The following is a 27755-nucleotide window of genomic DNA, read 5'->3' as shown; positions in this document are numbered from 1 at the left end:
TGAAAGAATGTTGAAATCTGACCGTACATCCAAATACTGCAAAGAAGGGTTGTTCCTACGCTGCAGAAAAGGTTTCCAGATGGTGACAATTTTTCAGCAACATCTGGCTCCTTGCCATACTTTAACCCTCCAAGTGATACGTAAAAACCTCTTAAGCGATAAGCGACTGTAATGTCTTAGTACAAGATTTTTTTTAAATTCATAAAAAATGCAAAATGACAGTAAAATATATATCATATTACATATCTTATTGTTCAGTATAAACTAGAGAATGTGATTATGTAATAATATTGGGTACACACCTTGAATCCATTTTACTGGGGGTGGTGAATTACAATTTTTCACTTTTGAAAAAAAAGTTTCAACTTACACTGTACGTAGCTTCAAAACTATAAAGACGGAAACAAAATGTAAATGTACAAAATGTTCGCCATTTTGTTAGCAACAAAAGACTTAAAAGTACACATTTATCATAAAACTAAAGAACAAAAAACCAAAACTATGCACATCTCCTCTTCGGGCATAATCCATTACTTCGAGTCACTTGCAAGAGTTTTCCTGTTCCTCCCCTTTACTATGGGCCTGTAGAAGTGTTTCAACTTATGGTAGCAACGAGGATGAACGCCACAATTACACATAGGGCACCAGAATTTGCTTCGCTTTCTTTTTATCATCCTTGTTTTCTGACGAGTCACCACTCAAAGAAACTGCATTTGGTATTTCGTCACCTGGCAAATCACTGTCATCACTGAAAACAATTTTCATAATCATCTTCTAACATATCCCAAATATCGTCAGAAACACATGGATCGCACATTTTAGTTTACTGAAACACTAACCAATCAAGAAGAACAACAATAGAACACTGTCATGCGGTGTGGCACTTCGAGCGACTGAAGCCGATTCATTTTTGACAGTACATAAGCAAAAAAACCTATTCGATAATTCAGCTAGATGAATCAAAATAGCCAATGAACTGAACTATTGATTAGTGCAAAGTTCGACGATATTCATTAAATGGTTGCCCAGCAACACGGCTCTAAAAAAATGAGTCGTTAATAACAAATTTTATCATTTCACAAAGGCATAAATGATAACGACTCATATCACTTGGAGAGTTAAAGAAAGTGAAAAAATGTTCAGCGAGAACAATATTCTTGTTTTAGAGTGGTTAGGGAACTCTCCTGACATAAATCCTATAGAAAACTTGTGGGCTATTTGCAAAAGGAGACTCGCAAAACTTGCTGTTCCACCAAAGTGTCTCTAAATAAAGTGCAGTTTCATGATGAACTGTAAAATACGTGCTCAAAGCTTGTAGAACAATGACAAATCATGTGAAAGAACTTATAAAACACAAAGGCTATTAGAAAGTATTCAAGATATGTATTATGTAAATAAATGAAAAAATGAAAATATCTAATTTATTGCCACATTCTGATTAATTCGCACGGACTGTAGGTTCTGACGATGCTGAAGGGATTTACAACAGTGCAAGACACATCTTACAACCCTGATTTGGCACCCTCAGATTACCCTGTTGTAACATAACTAATTCCTTGTTACGTATGTAACGCATTGTAGAGGTACCAGACCAGATTTTTACTGTACAGGAATACACGTGCACATTTCGAGGAGGTGTAAGGCAGCCAAAAGGGACGAAGATTATGTAAAGAAATTACACTGTGAGGCTAAAGAATGTAGCAATATACAGTAGAGTAAAAATAACAAAGCTGTAGGTTAAAAACTGGCTCCGAAAAAAACTTAGCTGGCCCTGCAGTCTGAGGGTAGCAAGCCTGCCCGGCCATATCAGAGGTTTTTATCCGAATCCAAGGTTCACGCACCTTAAATGGGAATAACCAAGGAACTCTCCAATGGTAGGATAGCGACCCTGTACTAGAAAGCAAAAAATAGTGGCTGAAAGGATCTGCTGTGCTGATCACCCGTCACCTCAATCTTCAGGCAGAGCAGCAAGGTCCAGCGAGGCTGAAGCGCCATGGGGCTCATTTCTTGTTATTATTCTTAAAAATTTTGGAGCTTTAATTTTGTAGCGATACTGGATTTTACGGATAAACACACCTATGTGGATTATTAACACATTCACGCCCGTATCCGTGTTACTGCCTATAGCACAGAGTCTATGCTGTGGACCGTATCCGAGTTAGCCTGGATAGTGCGACCTTGAATTGAAGCCATTCCTAGGCAGATGTGGTCTATTTTTGTCACAAATATGTGCGAGAGAGATGAGGGCAATACACTTCTGAATGCTTCTACTCACCAGAAACCACATGGCCATGGGGGTTTCACCGTCCAATGCATTTTCTTGTTTTGTTCCTTAACGTAACCTAACGCTGGCCCAGCTAGCTGCATAATTTGTTCGTGATTGCACAAGTGTGTGTATAATCATATTCTGAAGTGTAACCGTGGTTTTCAAGAACAATATCAATGTTGACAAAACTGCCAACATTCTTTTCAATTAAGTGAAAGTGACAGTGATGACAGTAAAGAAGATTCTCCTGGACACGTGACAGAAAGCACAGTACCTGAAGGTACTCTATCCCACTTACGGCTAAACCAGGTCGTAGGTCTGGTAAACAAAGAATTCTGTAGACTGCACAATTCCAAGCTGTACGAACATATAGAGAGGCTCTCTACTGTGCTAGGAAAAGGAGAGTGCTTTCTATGGCCATAGAGTAAAACTGCCTCCCAAAAGACTGACCAATCGTCTGTTCATCTTCTGGCAAAACAAGAAGATTCGTACCACTTGGCTGACAGAAAGTGAGAAGGACATTAAAGAACTGGGAATATCAGATCTTCAAGATAGACGGTCTGTACGACATACTCAGAAAGAAGTCCATGGATCTCAGGAAAAACCCCAGAAGAAAGGTACCCTGGACAGACGAAAGAAAGGAGCTACACTGGCAGAAAATGCGCCAATACTGAGCAAAGATCAAAGCCCAACAGTTGAACTAGTGTGGTCCAAAGTAGGCCCATTCGAACCAAGAAGCAGCAGAAGGAGGAGGAGGAGAAACACAAAACACTTAACAAGATGTCATGCAATCGTTTAAATTAAATTATGGTTTCCTTCTAGGAACCTTATTTTTTGATATAGGGAGGCAAATGCTTCCCCTAGTGCACCGTCACTGTATCGTCCTACATAGGAGGCTTGCGGTGGTGTCTCAATGGCACACCAGCGCTAGCGTCTTGAAAAGGTGTAGCAGACCAACTGATGAGCCCACTGCTACACTGGGGCGAAACGCTGGTCATTTCACGACTGAAAAAGCCCAAAGACTTAAAAATGTAATTTGTAAATCCTTTTCTCACAGCTGAGTTTCTCGAATACTTATGTGGGCAAAAAAATCTGTATACCACTCAGTAAATCAGTGCCGTGCCACGCCCCTTCTCTAAACACTCTCATGCACAAACGTGCAGTAGAGTGACTACTTCAGAAAAGAGACAGTTCCTGGGTTTGATGCGCATTAGCTCACTACCAGCATTATTAGTAAACCATCTCTCAGAATGTACCAGACAGAAGATCCAATTTTCCCCGCTCCTAATTTTGCAAAAAATTGTCATGAAATCGCTTTGAAAGTAGTCTCTCATTTCTCCACTTCAGTGATAGCAATGAATACGAGCACAGCAATGACAGATATAAAATCAGATCCATTTTAGAGATACTCTGCAACAGATTACAGACGTTTATACCTCCCAAACAGATAATTGCTCTGGATGAGGAAATGCTAGCTTGGAGACGGTGCCTAAGATTCCGTGTATACAACCCAGGTAAAATATAGAATTTTGGTGAGGATGGTTTGCGAGCCTATCATGGGGTACATCTGAAGTGAGATACAGTACAAGTGGCATGAATTTATAAAGCACATTTTTTCGCCTCCTTGAAAATTATCTTGGTCAGGAGTACACAGCATACATGGCCGATTGACATGCCCGGAAAAATGGGTTAACACCCAAAATTAAAATATTTGAGTTATGCACTGCTATCTGCTTTCTGATACAAAAGCTATCTTTTGTGATATTCGGCTATCCTCCAGGGATGATATTACCTTAAATACACAAGGCAAATATTCTTGCGCTTCTTTGATCTATCCGTAATGTCAAGAGCCGGGATAAGTGGCTCAGACGGTTGAGGCGCTGGCCTTCTGACCCCAACATGGCAGGTTCGATCCTGGTTCAGTCCGGTGGTATTTGAAGGTGCTCAAATATGTCAGCCTCGTGTCGGTAGATTTATGGGCACGTAAGAGAACTCTTGCGGGACAAAATTCCGGCACCTCGGCGTCTTCGAAAACCGAAAATGTAGTTAGTGGGACGTAAAGCCAATAGCATTATTATTATTATATTAGTATTATATTGTGATGTCAAGAACGGGCTAACCCACTGCTGCAACTGACATCTTCAGTATAAGCAGTGGGTGAATGTCTTGAGTAACTCAACAGAAAAAACATACGGCTCTCCTCAGGTAAGCTTGCATGTTTTACTTTTATTATGTACCACCAGGTAGAGCAGTAAATTCACATTACTGGAAATTTTGCAGTGTTTTACAATACAAGCCAAGTGTTTTTATTAAATACTACATTCATTATTTACTTATTAAAAGTGGACAAAAGAGGACATTACAACAATCACCCAAGTAAATGCAGCGATGAAAACCTGGCATTTGCTCGCGCTCACACCAACAGTTTTCCTGCTCAGTCCAGTCATTATTCGGTACTTGGACATACAGTTTTACTATGCGATTTTTTTTAGAATTTGCTTTACATCACACCGACACAGATAGGTCTTATGGTGATGATGGGATAGGAAAAGGCTAGGAGTGGGAAAGAAGCGGCCGTGGCCTTAATTAAGGTACAGCCCTAGTATTTGCCTCATGTGAAAATGGAAAACCACAGAAAACCATCTTCAGGGCTGCCGACAGTGGGGTTCAAACCCACTATCTCCAGGATGCAAGCTCACAGCTATGCGCCCCTAGCCGCACAGCCAACTCGCCTGGTTTTACCATGTGACCGGAACTTCGGTCTCATTGAGAAAACATAGTCAAGTGTCTTATATTTTATGTTCCCGATCAATGGATGGAGCTAGTTAAGAAAACTAGAGTTAAAAATCCTTTCAGTGTTGTCAAAGCTGGTACCTCTTCTCGACAAAGTCCAGACAAAAATAGTGAGAAAATCTGGTCAAAAGGTACTGCCAACCTTTTAAGCTGTTTTTTTCAGTATAGCTATGTTGAAATTGAGAATTATGATTCTGTGGTTATTAGAAAAAAAATTACTTGGTACACCTTCACTTAGTTGCGAGACATTTCCCCTCAAATATCATGGTCCAAGATCTATAAATCCTGCAAAACTGAAAGATTTACAGGAACTGATGGATATTCCACCAGTTTATCATGAATACTACCAAAACCTGAAATCTGTTCCAGAATCTGAGACTATTCCTGACGAACCATTTTTAGACCATAACATTGTTAAATAACACCTTCAACCATAAATTTCTGCGATAACGGACTGTTATACTATTTGGGAAATGCAATCGATGAACTATAACGTGTTAAAAAGAGGGTAAATGAAAGATGTAATGACTGCTTTCGAGATATTAAAAAAAAAAAAATGTATTACCATCTGTGATAGGTGCATAAAGAATTGAAGAAGTTTCTCTTTGTTTACTGACAATGTCTTGTTTTGGGTAATGAAATATGGAAGATTATATTGTCTGCTTGAACCTTTTGTTTACAAAAAAGAAGATTTTTTTTTTTTTTTTTTTTCAGCCTCAATCACAAACCTCAAATTTTCTCCATTTTAAATAAGTGTGGGTTAACCCGTTTTTCCAGGCATGTCTTCAATTATTGCAACCGTGTTGGACTCGCAAAACAATTACGGGCACAGAACACTGTCTTATGTGGTACAATACAGTCAAATAGGGGTGTAACGAAATATCTAAAGGAACACCAGACAATTCTCGAACAGAGGGGAATAACTTTCAGGAGGGACGATGTATCGCTTGTTCCCTGGAGGGACAAAAATGTTATAACTATAGTAACTACCATCCACTTGGCAGAAATGGTTGAAACAAATAAATCTAGAAGAAAAACTGAAAGAGTTTGCGACTGACAATAATCAACACATGCACAATGTTGATACTGCAGACCAGTACTTGGCACTCTATCCTTTCATAAGGAAAATTGTGAAGTGGCCAAAAAGTTTTCTTTTATTTACTGTACTCTTTAATGCATTTCAGCACTCAAATCTCTGAAAAAACAACACTTCTGAATTTCATGCAGACAGTACTTAGGAACTTGCTCCAGGAAAAAAAAAAAAAAGCAAACCCGACATACCTGACACCATCCATTTCATCAGCCCAAGTCCACGTCCTGCGATTTTGCCACCAAAAAGGGCACCGGCCAAGGTTAGATGGGAAGATAAAAGAGCATACATCAAATAAAGTAAAGTTCCCCTCAGGAAGGTGCAAAGAGTGCTTCAAAAACAAAATTATTAGTGAAACATGCTATTTTTGTGGAAAATGCAGCATTCCCATTCAGCCAGGAAAGTGTGCCATTAGCTATCATACCCTCCAGTGATACAAGAGGACTTTGTCACGGTATGTGCAAAATTTAATTTCCATTTCTTGTTTAATTTAAAACTTTCGTTGTTGATTGCTGTGCCACTTACGGCTGGAATAGCTGGGCAAGCCATTTAAATAGCCAGCTCAAACGGTGGGCGTGAACGTGTTAATAATTCAGTCAAACATAAGAGAAGTTTTAGCATTGGGAAGATGAACTGAGCCCCAAGAAGAGGCACCACAATGGCAGGACCAACGGCGGGAAGAATTACTGTTCAGGACTTGATAGAATATCTCAATTCAGAACAAAACACTTCCACAAACATTCTTTTATCACAGTAAATAACATAAGGTACACAACACTTCACGAAATTTTGGAATAGTTTATGTAAGACTCCCTGTACCGCCCTCCTTTCATTCCCCTGGATCTATTACTGAGTTTTCGCTGAGCTCTCTGCAACCTGTGTTTCATCTTTTCTTGTTTTCTTTTCATCTTGTCCCTTTTACGGAGGATGGCTTCCAGCGCCATTATATTTCCACTTATGTCCATTTTGTTAGGATTCGCAAATGGAGCTGAATTCACTGCCGATGGCCCAGGGATGACTGAACCACAATGAGGTAGCGAACGGTTCGCCAAACATTCATGCGCTGAATGTCCTTTCATTGTGCACACGGAACATGACAGCTTCTTGGATGGCTTATACAGCGTCTGGTTTGAGTAGTTTGATATATCATACGGCGAAGTCTGCAAAGATAAGAGACAGACTGAAGTATAACATATGTCAATGGCCATGTTCAAACAATAAAATTCAACAGCAGATGATATGGAAATAATACTAATAATAATCATTAACACAGTAAAACCTTTTTAAGAAGTTTCTGCACAAGAGAAGGAAAGATAATGTGTTAAATGAGAAAAGGTACTAGTGAATATCCAATTAAAAATAACCCTAACTGGGATTTGGAATCACATTCCACTATTCTTCGACATGCATGCATTTTACACTGTGTATGTACAGCAAAAGCTGTATCTACCGTTTCTGAAGATATTAGAGGAGAGTATTTAAATAAAAACCTTTTGCACTGGAGTCCATAAAAAATAACAGCACGTTAATTCAGATCACTTTCCTCCTAAAACAAAAAAGTAATGGTGAACTGTTAGTTGAAGCCTTATGTTACTAAATATTGTCTTCCGGTCACACTTTTTGACGATGAATTTTTTGCAGGATACAACTGCCCATGTCCGAAAAAATGACTTTAGCAGCAACAACACTTCTATAATATCCGGCATTGATTCAGACCGACTCAAGCCAAGGTGTGAGTTTTAACATTTGTGCGAACTCTGCATGCATTAAGATACTTATGCCTGCCTGTCCACTTCCTGAAGGACTCTAATTTATCTTCACTAGTTAAGTTATTTCATGACTTTTCTAATCTATAACTAGGATATCACAAGACAAGTCATCATCTTCTACTGCTTTTCTCACATCTGTGAGGTCAATGATGCAAACTGTGGATTTAGCCCTGTTTTACAGCCGGATGCCCTTCCTGACCCCAACTATGCAGAGGTATGTAATCCCTATTGGGTGTTTGTGGTGATTGGTAGTGTGATGTGTGTGGTGGTGTGAACATGAAGTGTGTGTTGGGACAAACACAAACACCCAGTCTCCGAGCTAGAAGAATGAATAAAACGTAATTAAGGTCCCCAACCTGGCTGGGAATCAGAGCTGAGACCCTTTGAACTGGAGCCCTCAATGCTGACCATTCAGCCAAGGAGTCTGACATACCACACAAAACATATTCTCAACCCTTCACTCAACATAGAATACATTTCTAACTTCAGACTAGAATGCTCAATACAAAGCAGAAATGGGTTATTCAGCACCCTCACTGTTAACCCCTTAACTGGGTTTGACGCCTTTAGGCGTTCTTGTACTTCTAAATGTGTTCTTACGTAAGGTTAGCTGCGTATGGGCGTCTGGCTATTCGTAATCACTTCTGCCATCTACTATCGTAATTTAAAACTAATTCCATTCAGTTGATTACTGCTGTCCTATTCACTTTTTTTCCGGTCTCACGCCAGTCGGGTAGTTCAAGGCTAGGCGGCAGTCCGACAGCTGTCTCGTGTTGCCTCGTACTGTCCGCTCCAAATTCTTCGTAAAGAATTTATTTGTGTATATGTACATTGAAATTACTAAATTTGCGAGTTGTTGTTGTTGTTACGATACAGTTGTTCTGCGAACTCCATTGTCCATGTTCTGATAACTTTTTGCAAATTGGTCTGTGTATGGTGGTAAACTGTTGTGTGTGACGTGAACATGGCTTGGTTAGGAAAGACATTGAATTATCTGAAAACCCGCCAACCGGAAGAAGTAATCACTCAAGAAAACATTGTGTTGTGTGCCTGTCAAACCAGAGGCAACAGAAAACTGTCTATTGCTGTGAGGAATATGATGTGGCACTTTGTGCTTGCCCGTGCTTCTGTATTTACCACACTGTGCGCAATTTCTGAATGACCTATGAACCAGAAAGTATGTAGAACCTATTGATGTATAACTGAAAACTTGAAAAATGTCATCATAATAATGAAAGGAACACTTTCTATATTCACTTTTGTATGAACACACTGTGTATATATTTACGGGTTTAGAAGAAAAACGGTAATAACATAATTCTATTGAATTTCTACTATATCACTGATAATTTAAATAAATCAAGTAAAATATATTTTTCTGTTGAGTATTTACATCTGCCACACGCTACTGTAGACATTCCAAAAGTGCACGTTGCGCTGAATAATTACCGCCTGGCTGGCTGATGTTATGAAACTATTCCCCAGGTAAGGGGTTAACTGTCCAGCAAAACTGATGCTTCCCAAAGGTCCAATTTATGTTGTGAAGTTCAAGAATTCAAAGCCTTTTCCTGTTATCCTGCACCTTTCTCTGGCCTGCCTCCACAGCTGAAGGAAATTGGAAATCACATTCCATATGCAAGGGATGACAAAACATTTTCAAGGCTCGGAAAAGTGTAACTATACTATGTAGTAACAAAAAATCATGATGCGATAATCAAAGTATTTTATATATATACAATATGATGGGACTCACTCCACTGAAAAACAGGTGGTAATATGAATCCGCCTTGTCAATATTATACAAAATACTGTTTAACATTAACTAATTATCCATGTCTCTAGAAAACATAATTATCTTCTTCAGCGAAATAATATTCAAGGAGTTGATTAGATGACAAAATAATTAGATGTTCAACTATTATTCCTGTTTTTTAGTGTAGCGAGATTGTGACTGTAAGTACAGTAGTCAATAAAGACAACTTTGTTTGTCCAACCCTTGTCCCGTTTCTCTACGGGGTCGGGTACGGTGCGAGATGAATGTGTTGCGGCGGTTTTTTATGACCGGATGCCCTTCCTGACGTCAACCTAATCAGAGGAGTTAATGAGATGAAATGAATGACGTAATATAAGATAGCACTGTCCCCGTCAATTTAAGGCCTAAATAAGCATTTATTATATGTCCGCAATAACCAACATCATTTCTTTCATTGTGAGTGAAGTGTTAAGTTTTATTTAATAGCAAGCTGTGTTATCATTCAGAAAGTGGTTTGACAGGTTTCTGGCAAAAGCAGAGTATTGATTTTATTCTAGCTCGTCGATCGATACCATGTGCAAACCACGTGACAAACTGGAATTTTTCAAGATTGCTTCCGCCCGCCCGCTGAGAGTCTTGGCTTGCTTTAAGTCAAGTAACTTCCAGAATGATTCTAAACAATTACAGAACATAATTACAGGCCAATTACGAGTAGAGAATGTGCCACACCTCCCGATGAGAGGATATAAAAACTTTTTTTTTTTTTTGCTAGGGGCTTTACGTCGCGCCGACACAGATAGGTCTTATGGCGACGATGGGATAGGAAAAGCCTAGGAGTTGGAAGGAAGCGACCGTGGCCTTAATTAAGGTACAGCCCCAGCATTTGCCTGGTGTGAAAATGGGAAACCACGGAAAACCATTTTCAGGGCTGCCGATAGTGGGATTCGAACCTACTATCTCCCGGATGCAAGCTCACAGCCGCGCGCCTCTACACGCACGGCCAACTCGCCCGGTGATATAAAAAAAAAAAAAAAAACTAGGGACATTAATTTATCATCCCCTTATTGCTGCAATTCCACAAGAGCCTGCAAGTTTCGTCGATATAACTAATCAGCGTTTTCTAGCTTGAACAAATATTAAAGCCACTTGTGTCAGTTTCAGCTATCACCAACACTTCAAGAAGGAAGACGACCTCAACAGTTCGAATTCATTGCCCACTCCAGGATGGTTTGCCTACCTTCAAGAGGAGCAGCTTAATCATAGTCGGAAATGGACTTTGCTGTCATCACGCCCTGGTAAATGTAGGCATTTCTAACATGAGAAGGATCATGTGACGGGTGATCTTCATCATGAGAGCAGAGTAGACTGCTCCGGGGATCGAATTCCATCACAAATTTGAGTACACTTTTATGACATTTTTCTGTCTATGTAGAAAATAATACAATTCTCTAGTGTAATTTTGCAATATTTTCAACTTTCCTCTTTCATGGTCATGGTAGCTTTGGAACATGTGAATGAATGTGAGTTTGACTCAGAGTAGTTTGTTGTAGATTGTCTTCCGAGATCATCTCTATTTTCTATGGAATTACTTAAATATTTAAAAATAGTTATCCTCTCAGATAAAAGAAAATTTAATACTAATTATTATTTCAGATTTGTGAAACACTGTGGCACAGGATTTGGGTTGCATTTCACTTAATGAACTTTAGGTTGTATTTCATCTAATGCATTACTCTGCAATTATGCAGGATTGTGTCATCTAATTCAAAGATAAATTCAGACTGATGGTAGAATTAAAAATCACTCACTTTATTTTATTTAAATTTCTTAGCCAACATAGGATTACTTAGTCAGGTTTATGGAGGTTTTCCTTCTTTTCATCAGCCCAATACTGTTTCATCCTTTCTGAGCGGAATTTTCTTTCTGCTTCTGGAATCACTCTTTCTATTCTCTGCTTGTTGATTTTTGTCTGTAGTCTAGTGCATTTTAAAAATCAATAATAATAATAATAATAATAATAATAATAATAATAATAATAATAATAATAATTTTTAAAAATTTGAGATTGGGTTAAATAAGACTTTAATGGTCCTGTTGTAAGTGATAAACAATATTTGATGTTCTTGTGGAATATTTAATGTGTGCTCTGTTAATGTATAATGGGCCTGGAATATGGCTATCCTGCAGGATAGCTGTGGTGGAAGCATGCGTTGAGTTATATTCATGAGTTTTAGGGATAATCATAATTTATTGGCACTCAATGACCACGTGTCTGATGACATTAAAATTTTTACCCAGGTGATGTGCACCAGTTCTTCTGACTATAAAAATTTTGAATTTCGACAGATAGACGTTGTAATACTCACATGATGTTCTTTACAGTGATTGCTCTGATTCAGTCACAAGTCACTTATTTGTTGGACTTGATAACTTATAAGAAAAGGTCATCTGCCTACTATATTTGACGAGACCTTATGAATAAAAATCATAAAATTAAAGTACATCCTAGAATTCGTCTGTAAATACTGTGTGTCCTATGTATGTGTGTGGAGTGTATGGTGTATTGAAATGTGGTTTTGACCTGACCGTGTGTATATTCACGTTTTAATCCTGCAGTTCTTGATGTGTAGAGCCTGGTATTGTGCGATACGAGGCAATGGTATTTTTAATTGCAGTTCTTCAGTACAGAACAGCTGTCTTGTGAGCTCATAGGTTAGGACCGAAGGAGCGCTTTTCTTCAGGCAGAGAACTTTTTTACGATGCATCGCCTTGACTCTTTCTAGTGTAGCTAGTTTATCCTTCGACAGGTGTTCCCAGATAATGTCTAAGGCGTGTGTCACGATGGGGTCTGTTTGTACGTAGACTTTCTCTTAGCAGCATGCAAGTTATTAGGAACGCTCTGCCATCTGCTGAATATATTTGGAAGCTGGGAAAGGTTAAAGAATCAAAGAGTATCTAGCAGGGAGAAGTATTCTTCCATGATCAGAGGAATTGTAAACTCTCTGGCTTGACAGGTAGTAATCAAACATGGCTGCATGCAATGGCATTACTAAGGATGAAATTCACATATACCAGAATATTAATGAAAGCGTTAATCGATTAGCAACCTGCTAAGTACAGATTGTACAGCCTTTGCCTGCAATTATTGGAGAGATCATTTTATGACTACTCAGAGCTGACTGAACCTAAAGACAGACCAATGTTTCATGATTCACCGGCAGGTGATTCCGGAGAGAATAAAAAAAAAATGGAGCAGATCAGTCTGGTAGAACGGACAGACGGATTAGACGATATTGGTTTTATGTTGAACAACCTTTACAGTCTTCACAGACAACAAGATGCCAGAATGTCTGCACGCCAGTAAATTTATACACACGGATTTGAGTACCTCCTTCAAACCCAGTGAACTCAGAAGGCCAGTGCTCCACCGCCTGAGTTATTCAGCATAACGCTGTCGCTTCCAACCCTTTCCAGAAGCAGAGCTTGAGGAAGTGTTTTACATAGTGGATCAGAATAAGCAAAAGTGATAACGAAGTAAGTACGTGTGATGATAATCATAACAATAACAATAATGACAACCACTAATTCGCAGGTATGCACTGAACTTGCGTGCATTTCATCCACTAGAAACAATGATGGACAGATTCTTATTGCTATCATAAAATAAAGCCCAAGCTGCACACTTAAAGTTCAGTTTTCTAAATACAAAGGTCATACACATTTTCTTTGTAATTCTTAATGGTCCTCCAGAAAATTACACTCTTACCCTACGGCTAAGTGCTTTAAGGCTGTGTGTTTGACCAGTTCTTGGTAAGTCCTGGTAATTCACTAACAGGACACAAGAGTGTGCAGAGGTTGCTGTAGCTAGATACCATCATTTTCGGAAACTAATTCACAGACTTTCTAAACTGAACTCATTTCGTTACCAGCGTCTTAAAAAAGGACAGCTTACATGTCAACAGATATCTGTGACATCGCCAAGTGTTGGGAACGTTCTGCTAACCGTGCAATAAGTATGGTAGTGTACATTTTTACCTGGTACCAAACAGGGTTGAGGGTACTCGAATGACTAGGCAAGCCCTCCAAGAACAGAACATTATATGAATAGCTAAGGAATGTGGTTGTCCTACTGCTGTGTTTGTAACTGCCCTCACCATTATCCTTAGCAGCAATGTTCTCTTTGTTCATGTGAGTTTCAGTTCTTTATGTCTTGGAGTAGTGAATATCGCACAGAGTCTGCTTGAAAGTGTTTTAGATAGTAGATCAGAATAACCAAAAACGATAAAAAAGATAATTTAAAAAATGAGACTGACAGCTCATCATCCGAAAGTTATAATGAAATTATGTACAAGGTGTTTTAACATAAACAACAAAAATGTTCCTGATTGATGAGCAGCTTAGATAAGTACAGAAACATTTCTCTGAGTTAATGAAGGCAACAACTGATGACTACTACAATCATTAGTAAACCCCGCCTAATCCGAAGAAGCTCTCGTTCCCGGAAACATGAGGTACCGTTTTGCACGTTATTTAAATTGTTTAATTCGAAATATGGATAATTCATAATTCGAAGAACAATGTTGGTCCCATTACCGAAATTGAATCTTTTAATTCAAAACTGCCTTTACATTTTAAAAAAATAGTATTTTACAGAGTAATTTAAATTCAAAATTTCTCCGCGTCGTGAAAAAACAAGTCTTCTGGAACGTGCAGGGGTAGCTTTCCGCACTCACTCACTTTGGTGTGGCTACAGTGAGCTTCACATCTGCTAAGTTCGAGTGAAATCATAATTCTTTTGTATTCAGCATTTTAAAGAATGCCACAGTGTGCGGAGAAGCAGAATCCGACTGGCGATACCAACAGCTGGCGAAAGCGCGTGGCTCATATAATCAATTCGTACGCACTGAACAGTATTGTCAGTGCCAATGAAGCTGCATTTTGAATTTTTTTTAACGCCGAGCCCAAACTGACTTACGGTTTTAAAGGAGAGAAGTGCCAGCCGTGAAATCGTGCAACGGTAGGAGTCACTGTACTGTGTTGCAATGCACACAGAAGCAAGACACTTCCTTCCCTCGTCATATGAATGTTCAATAAGCCACGATGTTTTAAGGGCGTCTGGCACTTTCTGTGAAAGTACAAGGCATCTAAAAATGCAAACAGTACAGTAATCCAACAGATAAGGCATTTGCACAGGGGAGCCAGCATAATTTGTCCTAATCTTTGATTTTTTTTCAATGCATGAGGTTATGTTTGCCACTGTTTAATAGAAGTGCATTATGCAAATGCACCTTATTGGATACATTTCGGTAATAGTGTTTTCCATTGCATTTGAAAGATTTAAACTGAGAATTAAGGTGATTGCATGCATTAATGGGTCTTAGAATACCTTGTAACACGAAAAGAGTTGGCATTTTGAATTACGAGATAAGGCGGCCATGGACAAGTGGCATGGCGGGAAATCGTACAAGGACAGTCACTGCACTGTGTTGTAATGCAGACGGAAGCAAGAGACTTTCTCCCCTGATCATAGGAAAGTTTGACAAGCCACAATGTTTTAAGGGCATTGGGTACTTTTCGTGCAAGCACACGGCATCTAAAATCCATACAGTACAGTAATTCAATGAATAAAGCACTTGCACAGGGGAGCCAGTATAGATTTTCCCTGCCTTTGAATAATTTTTTCACTTTTTAAAATTTTATTGCGTGAGGTTATGTTTGCCAGTGAGTTATCCAAGTGTATTATTTGAATACTGTAAATGCACCTTGATGGATGACATATTGGAAATAATATTTTTTCGTGGCATTTGAAAGGTTTAAACTGTGAATCAAGGTTAACTGCATGCAGTAACAGGTCTTAGAATACTTTGTGATGCCGCAAGGGTTGGCATTTCTGAATTATGATCTGGTGGTTAATTCAAAATCACGTAATTCAAGTCTGATTTTTGCGTCCCAACGACTTTAAATGAACGAGGTTTTACTGTATTTGTTACTACTTGTTCATAATATTACTAAATCTTGATCACTGACAAGTTCATGAAACATAAACAATAAATACTGTGCATATATGCACATGATTTAAAGCAATATGATAGAATCTGCGGATCTTCGTGTTGAAGGTGAATGAATGTCAGTGGCAGATAAAAAAACAGTCCATTTGTTCAATTCTTTCTTTATTCATTCGTTCACTGGAAACTATGAAGTCTCTGAATTGCTTCACAAGAGTACCAGGTTCAAAAGCCTTGTATTCAATAGTACTGTAAAAAAGAAACTTAAGTGCCTCCTAATATCGCAAAATATTTTGAATTTTATTGCACCAAATCCTCTTTCTGAAGAGTCATTAATCCTCTGCATGCTAAATTAAAAAGCTGTGTGAAAGTATTCCAACTGCGCAATGATCTGTAATGAGTTTTGTTTTGTTGTGTGCCGTAATGCAGGGTAGAGCTTTAAAATCCAGTTCCTTAGTAAACTGAGTGGCCTCTTAAATTCGAGGAAACGAAGGGTAGAGGGAGCAGTAGAATACACTTACTACTAAATGAAAGCCTCTCCATGCTGTTGGACACTGGTACAGGTAGTGGCCAATTTTCCCACAGGTGGTACAGATGCAAGGATCAGATCCAGGAGCACTGCACACCATACAGCCCACGGAGAACACTGCTGATGGACGACCGCACTAGAGGGGACGAACCAAACATCCCAACTTCACATCTTTTAACTCATCACAGTTTGAAATGTACAAAGAAATTTAAAAAACACATCAAAGGCAGGAATCTAGAAACTAGAACACAAATGCCCTTATGGGAAAACAAGGTGGTAGTGACTGTTGTCAATCTGGTAACCAGCCTCTCTTAACAAAATAAATGTAAACAAAAGTAAAAACCAATTATATACTCAAATGATTAATTTTGAAAATGAAATTAAAAACTATGCATAAATGATTTTAAAAGGCTGAAATGACACGAACACATCACAATTGAATGCAAATTTCTGGAGTAAAGAAATACTTGAAATTTATATGGGCTTATTTAGCCTACTCGCACACACAGAGATCAGCAGAATTCTTGTCGTTGGCTAGTACGAGTTCAAGTGTTGCCTGCATGTTAGGGATACACTACTAAGCAAAGAAGTGGGCCACGGTGAATTATGGCAGCGCAGGTAGAGAAAGGTTCACCTATTCAATACCATTAGATTAATATAATATCTCGTATACAGTAACTAGTACTAGTTTCAACCTTGATATATTAGGTCATCTTCAGCCATGATCAAATTGTAACACACATGTAAACATATAACCACCAATAGAATATTACAAATTGGTATGTCTTAAATAAAATCTAAATCTAAAACATTTAAAATTGAAACTAAAATAACATATTAAAACTGTTGTGACTGGTGTTGGACTATACAGACCATAATGAAATTCATAACTTATGACCACATGAAGGGGAGGGAGGTGGTGGTGAATATTGTTTTAAGAGGAAGTACAACTGGGCAACCATCCTTCTATAAACTCTAAATGAGGGAAAATTTGGACGAGGTTCGACACTTCCCAAAATGAAGGTCACAGCTAGAGAAAGACGAAGACCACGAAGGGCATGAAAAATGAAAGATTCGCTAGGCCTCTATCGGGGCCGAAAAACAACAAGGTGGGTCTTCCCTCTTTAGGAGGTAAGAGTGAGACCTATCCTCAACTCGCACATCAGCACGTCCAGGATTCAATACGATGGCGGGTTGAACATTTCATGTCTTATACTGGCACGTTCTGTTCTTGTGTAATGTACTATACAGAGTTGTAGAAAATGAATTCTAACATAGAACTAAAAGCTTTTCCAGACCTTCGTCTATACAGTATATTTTCTTCCTCAGTGTGAGAGGAATGTGTCCTAAAAGTTTGGCCTACCTTACATCTTGTAATGTTATAACTTGCATAGCAGAAAAAGCAATACAGTAGAAGTCCGCTATAACGAGTACGGCATATAACAAAAACCCCGTTAAAACAACAGTTTCTTCTGTCCCTTCAAAATTCCTATATTAAACTGTGTATCATCCTTCAGTTACAGCGAGAGCCCTAACACTGACAGCGATTAAGCATACAAGATTTTTTTCTGTTACCAACATTTATGCCCCCAGCGATTATATTGCATGCAATCGATCATCTTCGGTATAGTTTCCTCACTATGTCCACTAGCGAGTTCTCTTGTTGACATATGAAGGCGATGTCGTAGTCGACTGCTGTTCCGTGAAGAAAATGGAAATTAAAGAGAACATTTTTCGTAATACATGTGTAAATAACGTGTCCGATAGCAGTCTGGGCGGCATCTGCCATGTGTAGGTAACTGCATGTTATTGTGGTGGAGGATAGTGTTATGTGTGGTGTGTGAGTTGCAGGGATGTTAGGGACAGCACAAACACCCAGCCTCCGGGCTACTGAATTTAACCAATGCAGGTTAAAATCCCCAACCTGGCCGGGAATCAAACCCGGGACCCTCTGAACCGAAGGCCAGTACGCTGACAATTTAGGCAACGAATCTTGATACATATACGGTAAGGTTACGCGACTGTTTGAAAAAGAAAACTGGAATATTTACCACAGAGGCCTCTGGAGTGACACTATAATTTTTCCAGAATGAAATTAAACATACTGTACACTTCACGTAGTATCAGATTCTGAAAAATAACAAACTAGCAAGCCATAGCGTGAATATCATCTGCGAATATGCAAGTTTTCAACAAACTGATTGCCATTTAATATCGATTTTAATGTGTATAGGCTTCTTCCAGACATTTACGAAACATCGGATATAACGACAATCTGTTATAGCGAGTTAACTACTTGCCGTTATGAATTCTCACTATAACGGACTTCTACTGTATCTTCTTCGGAATTTGTACCCGAAGTTCATACAGAAATTTGAATTTCCTATACTCCGCACGGCTTTACTTCTAAATTGAAGCTTTGTAAAACAAATGAGCATCGCCTTACTTCTGTTGCCAGCATGTTACTGCCACGAGAACAGCTGATACAATACAAACACGGTAAACAGCCTTTGTAAAATGTAATACCGTACTCCAAAAAGCTATTGAACCGGCATTGAAAACAAATTCACAAAAACTTCACCTACTAAAATATTACCAGGTGTATGCAGAAGTCTTTTCCAGTTTCACCAAGAGATGGTGCCAGCGAACAGTACGCAGGGTATGAATTGGACACACACGTCAGTTTGTTCGTCTGACATTAACCTACCAACACACACAAGCTGAGCCGTTGTATCGTTCAGTGATCACGTCGACATTTGTGCATGAAAAAGAACATTTGCGGCACGCATTGCTTTTCTTATTTAATCAAAAGAAAAAGGCTGTGGAAAGTAACTGTTGGCTGGTAGAAACGTGGTGAACACACTCCATCGATTAGAACATGTGAGGCAATTTCAACGTGTTGATTTCAATGTGAAAGACAGTACACCACAGAAGTGCCTATACAAGCAATTGCAGGCATTACTGGATGATGACCCAACTCAAACTCAACAGCAATTGGCACAAGCATTAAATGTGTCACAAGAAAAAATCAGCAGACGTTTACGAGCAATGGGGGAGATCAGTAAACTCGGTAAATGAGTCCCCCACAAAATTTGAATGAACGGCAAATGGAAAATCGCAAAGTCACTTGTGAAATGCTGCTTCAACGCCACGAAAGAAAATCATTTCTGTACCGAATTGTGATGGGTGACAAAGAAATTGATTTTGAAAACCCGAAATTGATTTTGAAAACCCGAAGTGGAGAAAATTGTAGCTGTCACCTGGCGAAGCCAGTCTTTCAACACCAAGTCCAAATCACTTCGGAAAGAAAACCCTGCTTTGTGTCTGGTGGGACCAGAGCAGTATTGTGCGTTATGAACTCTCAAATCCCGGTGAAACTGTTAATGCACAACGCTATCACCAACAAATTATTAATTTAAATTACTCATTGATCGAAAGACAATCAGAATGGAACAGAAGACATGACAAAGTGATTTTGTTACACGACAATGCGCCGTCTCACACAGCAAAACCAGTGAAAGACACCTTGAAATCATTCGGATGGGACATCCTTCCGCACTCGCCGTACGCCCCGACCTGGCACCAACTATCACCTCTTTGCATCAATGGGGCACGTGCTCGCAGAGCAGCACTTGAGCAGTTTCGAGGAAGTTGGAAAATGGCTCGACGAATGGTTTGCCGCAAAAGAAAAGCAGTTTTCTGGCATGGTATTCATAACTTACCTGAAAGATGGGCGAAGTGTGTAGAAGCGAATGGCAAATATTCTGAATAAACAAAAAATGAATTTCCATTGAAAATTGCGTGTTTTCTTTACCACAAAAACTGGCAAAAACTTATGTATACACCTGGTATTTAGAATAAAAAGAGAATGAGGAAATAACACATCACTCACCGCTAATGACTGGCTCAGGAAAGAGGTTACGGCCCACAAAGGGAACACTCCACTGATCTCAGAGTGACGTTTTTGCAACTTGTCTTTCCTGAACTGCAATGAAACATGCTAAACACTTACTGCACTATACTAGAGAGATAAAAACTAATTACTGAAGAAAAATGCAAGAAATCGTGAACCATACCAAATATAATACACGCGGAGCGAAATAGGTTAACCACATGGTGAATGTAAATTAGAGTTGGAAACTAGGTTTCAAGATCGCAATCTACCGATGTAAGTCAATTTGAATGGCAGTTTGGGAATGGCTGGATGTCTATGTTTCAGCGCATAACTACAAGACAGAGCCAAAATCGGCCAATACGTCAATTTAGAAGTAAAGCAGTGCGGAGTATAATTTAAATTGTTAATCTTTTGGTCTTTGTTGAAGTACGAGGGATACACTGTTCATATAGCACAAAGATGTTTTTCTAAATAGTGTTAACATGTCAGCTAAGTAGGCAGTTGTAGGATATAGTTTCATAGATATGGGCTTTCAAAAATTGGCTTTAAAAACATACAGATTCTTGTCTAGGTTTCAACTGCTAAATGGACAATTTTATCACATACGTTATAGAAAAATTTTACCTTCAGGCAGATCTTGTGTGGGCACCGTGGCTCCCGATGTCCTGTTTCCCCGCACATGTGGCACATAAGTGGCTTTGGCGGGTCAGGACATCGGTTCAAAGGATGGCCAAGCTGATTACAGTTTCGACAACGGGTTCTAGCATGAGGCCCCGTTCTCTTCCTAGGACCATAGCGATCCACTTCAAGTATTTTCCAATGGCGATTATTACCTGGGAAAAAATCAGCGATACAACTCACAATACAAAAGAACACATTGTAATAAATAAGTCAATCATATCTTGCGTATTATTGTGTGTCAGTTTAAATCATAGTATATTTAGATTGGGAGTCTCTCCTCCATCAAAAACACAGGGAGGTGGCTGGGATGATAAGGAGGAGGATAGTAAGCCCAGAAGTATGGAAATACACAACTGAAAAGAAAAAACCTACAACCTGTTTTCCAGTCAGTGACCGGCTCAGGGACAGAATGAATGAAGCCCACATCTTGCGGCGAGGATAGGAACTGTGCCGGCTTCTGAAGCCTGTCGCACTCCTCTCGGGCAATGATTAATGACTGACAGATGAAATGAAAAAATGGAGAGTGTTGCTGGAATAAAAGGTGACAGGGAAAACCAGAGTACCTGGAGAAAAACCTGTCCCGCCTCCGCTTTGTCCAGCACAAATCTCATACCACAGAACCTAGTGGTGAGAGGCTGACACGCTACCGACTGAACCACGGAGGCTACACAACTATTGTTTGATAATTACAGTTTATCAAAGGTGTTGCATTCCCTCTAGCACAAGTCCTTTCGAGCAACTACTGTAACGTTTCTTGCCTTGCCCAGCATGAGGCGCATACTTTGTACTCCCCTGTGAATGCAGATATGAACCATCGCCAAAGGAGGTAGGTCGGAAAGAAGTGGGTGATAACAAGCAATTCCACCAGCAGGGGTGTTCAATTTCGGTTGCTAACTAGCAGTTAAGATTGCTGAATAACCCAGTGAACCTGTTGTGCTTGTATTTCGCATGCCAGTCAGGAAATTCATTCCGTCCTAAGCTGTAAAGGGAAGTGTGATAGCCTAGTTATGGATACGGAAAAAGTCGTGAAATTTCTAACCAATGAAGATAAAATAAAAATCCTGCAAGTAGACAAGCATATTCAATCTCTGCATCTCACTCCAACTCCAGTCGGTCGGAACCATTGCTGGGTACTGCCGAAGTGTCGTCGGGCTGAAGATGGTGATCAAAGTCATTCTCTCCCAGATGGTCGAAGAGTGTAACAAGGAAACACATTGGTCTGAAATATAAGGCCTCAACTAACGGTTCAACATTACATTTGTTTTAAAGAGTGTATGACCCGCAATAATATTTTTATACTTTTATGGGCCCAAGTGCAAGTGTTTTCATATTTACTGCCTCTTTTCTTCCACAGCTTTTAATACTCTCGTCTCAGCTTCAGAAGTGGTAGATACAGTTTTCACTGTACCAGTATATACTAGACGTAAAATGCATAGATAAGTAAACTCTTTCAAGATTATAATTATTTTAATCTTGAAAGAGTTTACTTATTGTATCTTCAATATGGAACAAAATGAGATTAGTTACTTGTAAAATGCATGGATGTCGAAAAAAATATCGGGTGTTTCAATATCCCTGTCGGATACTTTTTATATGCACACTGAGTAGTACATTTTCCCATTTGTATTTCGCATGCCAGTGAGGAAATTTATTCCCTGCTGAGTTGTTAAGAGAAGTGTGAGAGCCTAGTTATGGGTATGGAAAAAGGTTTTCCTCTATGTATGAACAACTTTTTTGAACAAAAAACAAGTAATTACTAAGCTTAAAGATATGCTTCTGTATTAAAAACATTCATTTGCATGCATATTCCACAAAACTATGTATTACCTTCTAATTAGATTTTTCTCCTAATCCATCACAAATGACAACCTTGGTCAAACTTTTTCACAATATGCAACTATATAAAACCGTGAGAAATCATATACAGGCATCATCAATGATGGTAGAACAATGTGAACAATACAAGGCTTCACAGTCTCTCCTTGCAATACGAGTTTCGGTGCAAAGGTGCCGCAATGTTGTTTCTTCAAGCACAGTAGCAAACAGGTTATTTACAGGTTTAGGTTTTCGAAGTTAGTTTATCGTTTTTTTTTCTGATTTGTTTTACGTCACACCGACACAGATAGGTCTTATGGCGACAATGGGATAGGAAAGGCCTAGGAATGGGAAGGAAGCGGCCATGGCTTTAATTAAGGTACAGCCCCAGCATTTGCATGGTGTGAAAATGGGGAAACCACAGAAAACCATCATCATGGCTGTCGACCCACTATCTCCTTGATGCAAGCCCACAGCTGTGCGGCCCTGACCGCACGGTCAGCTCGCCCAATGTGTTTATAATTTAAACAACCTCCAAGTTTTCCAGTCTGTTGAACATCAAAGTTCTGTTTTAAACAATGCACAATAAATGATGAATCTACATCTTTTAATAATATGAGGGTCAAGTCATGTCATGGCAACTATTTTTTTGCTCTCGAACAGGAGACAACACGGAAAATTTAAGATATGCATTTGAAATATACGGCATGTACTTATGTATAGTGCCTGAAGACAAATTCTGACTGCAGGAGATTCTCGTAGGAAAGTGACAGAACTCAGGATATTGGTGAACATTGTTTTATTATGGTATAGAGAGCAAATACAGAAGACTACGTACAAAGGACAGATCTCCACTGATTACAGACCTTTGAAATAATCACCTAAGGCTTCTACTGTGCATTGCCAGAGGTGGGGCAGGCGCTGAATACCATTTGCTGCATGTGTATCGCTAACGTGTGACACCTCTCTCCAAAATGCAGTTCCGATGTCCTCTTTGTTAGTAAACCATCGTCCAAGTAACGGCTTCTTAACCTTGGGGATTAAATCATAGTCGCATAGGCTCAGATCAGGCGAATAAGGCGGGTGTGGAAGAATCTCCCATCCCCACCGTTGTAAGCGACGCTGAACGATGGCTACTGTCAGCTGTCGTATTATCGTGTAGGATTATGGCGTTGTCCAAAAGATCTGGATGTTTGGTTCATACTGCACGGCACAATGTAAACATGACAACACTGATCGATCACCATTATCCGTACATCTTTGTCCATGGACAGTGGACAGCCTGGGCGAGGCAAATCGGCAGTTGATACTCTATCCTGTTTGAAAGTCTCCACCCACCTCGCCACTTTTCTATAGGGCATAGCATGCACATCTAATGCTTCCCGTAGCTCTGCATGGCAATGGCATGCATTTCTGCCGCGGAGAACTGCTATTTTAATATACGATCATTGCTCCTGCTTGTTGACTTACAATTTGTGACGCTCTCACTCACACACTGAACTTGGGGGCATGTTTAGACCCACACTGCTGTTTACATACACCATCTAGTGGCATCATACGCAAATACATACCGTACGTTTCCAAATGTACATCTTAGATTTTCCGTGTTGACTCCTGTTCGCGAGAAAAAAAATAGTTGCCATGACTTATGACTCGACCTCCGTATCTGTAGGTTTAGATCACTTTTATACAACACGGTTTGCATGAAAGTAAAACTTTTTAAGAACCTCAACTATTCAAATGAAAAGAAATTAACTACAAGTTATTATCAAGCCGAGAAAATTGAATGTTAAATTTCAATTTGTATAAGACTTTCAAATTAACTGATGAAATAATAAACAATATTATTGAAGAAACAAAATATATGTAACTGATGAGGAGAGAAAAATGGAAGGGATACGTTACTTCGAAAAATGAAGGTATCAGCCAAAGACAGACAAGGGCCATGAAGGGCATGAAAACGAAAGACTCCCTAGGCCTTGAATGCTCTAATATGGTCGGGGTCGGGAAAGCACAAGGGTTGACCTAGGGAGGTCGGATAGGATAGATGACAGTGAGGAGCCTGGCACAAATAAGTGGAAGCGATGCCAGGGCCCCATGGTCGCCAGCCCACGTTCCCAAGTTAAAAAGCCCCTAGGCACCCTTTTAGCCGCCTCTTACGACAAGCAGGGGATAGTGTGGGTGTACATCTACTGCATGAAAGAGTCATAAATGTACAAAAAAATGTTCTTATATTTTTTTGTAAATTAAAAGGTATTACTGTACAACTTATGTTAATAGATTATATAACATGTACTGTATTTTTTTTAGTTTTTTCTGGATTATCCGGGTTTTTGATAATCCAGATCAGTTCCGGTCCCACTTAATCTGGATAAACGAGGTTCTTGTGTATATCCATAAGTACTGAACAGTGGAAATATAAAATATTCCATTTAAAGGAATAATTATTTGATAACAAAATATTTGACAATTTTTGCAAAGTATTTGCAGGGTAAGAAAGTCTGAATTTTTCAATCGCCAAGGATTTTTATCAGCAGTGTACTGTTCCCCCTTTCATTCACTTTCTGACTGTCTCTTAGGGGTTGCTCACCACCTGCTTGCCAGTCTCCAGTTTGCATGATATTGCACGAGCATTTTGTCTCCCATAAACCAACCCCTGTTGACTTGCGAAAGCTCTGGAGTCAATAACTTTTCCACTGACCCTGCCCTGTGCTGCAACCAGGTGACCCCAGATTGTTTACATCGGTCAACCATCACTGGCAATGCCTGTGCTTTAGTGGAAACAGTATCACAATTAGACTGAAAATAAAAGTGATGTACATAACAAAATAAGAAACTTACCTGGCATTTTATTGCGAATTTCATCCAAGTTCCGATGGCCCCAGTGCTGGTTATAAAAGCGAGCCATGTCGGGAGTCCAAGAATTGCAATCAGAAACCGGAGGAATGGAAGACGACATCATTTTCTCCTCGGCGGCATTTGCTGACTGCGATCTCCTCTTCTTCCTTTTGTCTTTCCTCTTCCTTTTCCTCTTCCCACTATTCGCTTCAGTGTCCGAGATAACTACTACCGGACTACCCGGATTACTGTCCATATTCAGAACTTCTTGTCGCCCTGTTGAAGAACAGTGTACAATCAGATTATTCACCAGAGGAGTGGCAGGCAGAGGTGGTTTACTCGACGACTGTGCACGGGTGTCCTCTGTCTCTTCGGAACTGTCTTCTAGCACTATGAGAGGCGGAGGTGTTTTAGGTGGGGGTTCCACCACTACGATAGATTCTGCACTGGAATTGCTTTCAAGATCAGAATCCGCACACAATTCTATAATATCAGGATCATCACCCTGACTCTCAATACTTTTAACACTACTTGCTAAATTTATATTGTATTTTGAAGGAGAAGCTTCAACTGTCTTATCCTTACAACCTCCACTATCACTAGTTTCCAAGTCACACCTAGAGTTACTAATAACGACAGGATTTTGTACCACATTCGAAGACTCTTCTGAAACACTTTCTGTCCCTAGACAATGCTTCACCCTCTTTGTCTTGTTCTTCTTTTTCTTTTTCTCCTGCCTGAGGACTAAAGAACTAGGATATCCAGCAAGAGCTTCCAACACAGCACGTAAGTTAGGTTTTGGTTTATTGCTATTAGCAGAAACCGGACTGTCCTGTGGAGAGTTTCCGTTATGATCACGGTCAACTTGAGGTCTCCATGAAGAGAAACTGGGGGAAGAGTACAACAGACGACCCTGCGGAGAATTTCCACTTTGATCACGTACAACATCAGGTCCAAGCGTCACGGAATTTGGGGTAGAAGTTGACGGATGAGCACGAGGCGAGTTTTCACTCTGATCACTTTCTGGTCTAGACCTGCGGAAAGAGAAACTGGGGGCAGAGTTCGATGGATGACCCGGCAAAGAATTTCTGCTCTGATCACACTCGACTCCAGGTCTGCTAACTGAGGAATTTGAATTAAGAGCCGTTGGAGGAACTTGCGGCGAGTTTTTACTCTGATCACACTCAAACCGAGGTGAGTTTCCCCTCTCTGAGTTATTTAAAACACGCCTATTTCCAAATACCCTACGATCCGATGATTGATCAGGTGTCTGTATGTTTATATAATCAGGAACACTAATTGCATTTTCTTGAGAGTTACGCATCATTTTGGCTGCAAAATCAGAAGAAGAAGATACAACATTTCTTGGTGAATTTCGAGGATCAGTTATTCTTTTCACTCTATCCCAGCGAGATGCTTTAGACCACCTACTGACGGAAAAAGAATGAGGTTCGCCAACATCAGACCCTCCATTGATGGCGGAACGATCCAATTCCTCATCAGATGGAGGTTTGTGGTGTACAAGGCTGTACAGAATAGCCTCTGTATCTTCATCAATGCTGCTATCATCTACATCAGAATTTTTAACGGCTTCCTCCTCATCAAACCAACCGCTCTGGAACAAACAGGAATACGAAGAACGATTGAAAAATCACGTTCACACAATGAACTACATTACATTTAATGATTATTAAGTGGAAAACAAGTTGAGGACACATTAGGCAGTTAAGGTATTCTAACACAGCATAGAACAAGCCTGGTAAGGAAATAAACATAATGGTCCAGAACAACACAGAAATAGCAAGTCTGAGGGATAAGGTGAAGAAAATGGAAGAGGAGATGAAGGAATTGAGATGGCAACAGAAAATGCCCTAGCAGGAAACTTGTAAGAACAATATCTTTATATATGGGGTACCAGATGATGCTAAAGAAGATCTAATAGCTAAAATGACAGATCTAATGAACGAAAGGTTGAAGATCAACTGCAGAGAAGCTTATATCAATAATATTCAGCAGATGAGGAAGGCAATAGGTAAGAAACCAGTGGAAGTGAAAACTCATTTCAACTATAATGGCGAAGAAGATTTTGGATAATAAACGCAACATGAAAGGTGGAAAATTATGGATCAAACAGAAGGAACCAGAAAGTGCTCTGATTTCTTCTGGGAAAAGGTGTGCGTTCTGGAATTAACACCTACATAAAGGGAAACTTGTCAGTGGTGGGGGATGGGAAGTGGAGTCCAACATAGCTGGTGAATCAGCTAAAGGAGATGTGCACCACAGAGACTCCGTAGGCCGAAGAGGAATGCAGATGCATGATG

At 39.6% G+C, this 27755-nt stretch overlaps 1 protein-coding gene across 2 annotated transcripts in view; it reads right to left on the bottom strand.

Moving 5' to 3' along the window:
- Positions 1–6690: 6690 nt before the first annotated feature.
- The window catches only part of Zcchc7 (Zinc finger CCHC-type containing 7), a 46581-nt gene continuing 25516 nt past the window's right edge, over positions 6691–27755 (bottom strand). For both annotated transcript variants that reach the window (XM_067154353.2, XM_067154354.2), the window contains exons 3-6: positions 25438–27049; positions 20725–20933; positions 16198–16341; positions 6691–7309 (exon numbers count right to left, since the gene is read on the bottom strand). In XM_067154353.2, the coding sequence (XP_067010454.2) occupies positions 6929–7309; positions 16198–16341; positions 20725–20933; positions 25438–27049 (2346 nt within the window). In that variant the 3' untranslated portion in view covers positions 6691–6928. The remainder of the gene's footprint in view (positions 7310–16197; positions 16342–20724; positions 20934–25437; positions 27050–27755) is intronic.

This window comes from Anabrus simplex, chromosome 10 (genome assembly GCF_040414725.1).
Source record: "Anabrus simplex isolate iqAnaSimp1 chromosome 10, ASM4041472v1, whole genome shotgun sequence".
NCBI classification, from domain to species: domain Eukaryota; kingdom Metazoa; phylum Arthropoda; class Insecta; order Orthoptera; family Tettigoniidae; genus Anabrus; species Anabrus simplex.
This window is presented reverse-complemented; position numbering and strand designations above follow the sequence as displayed.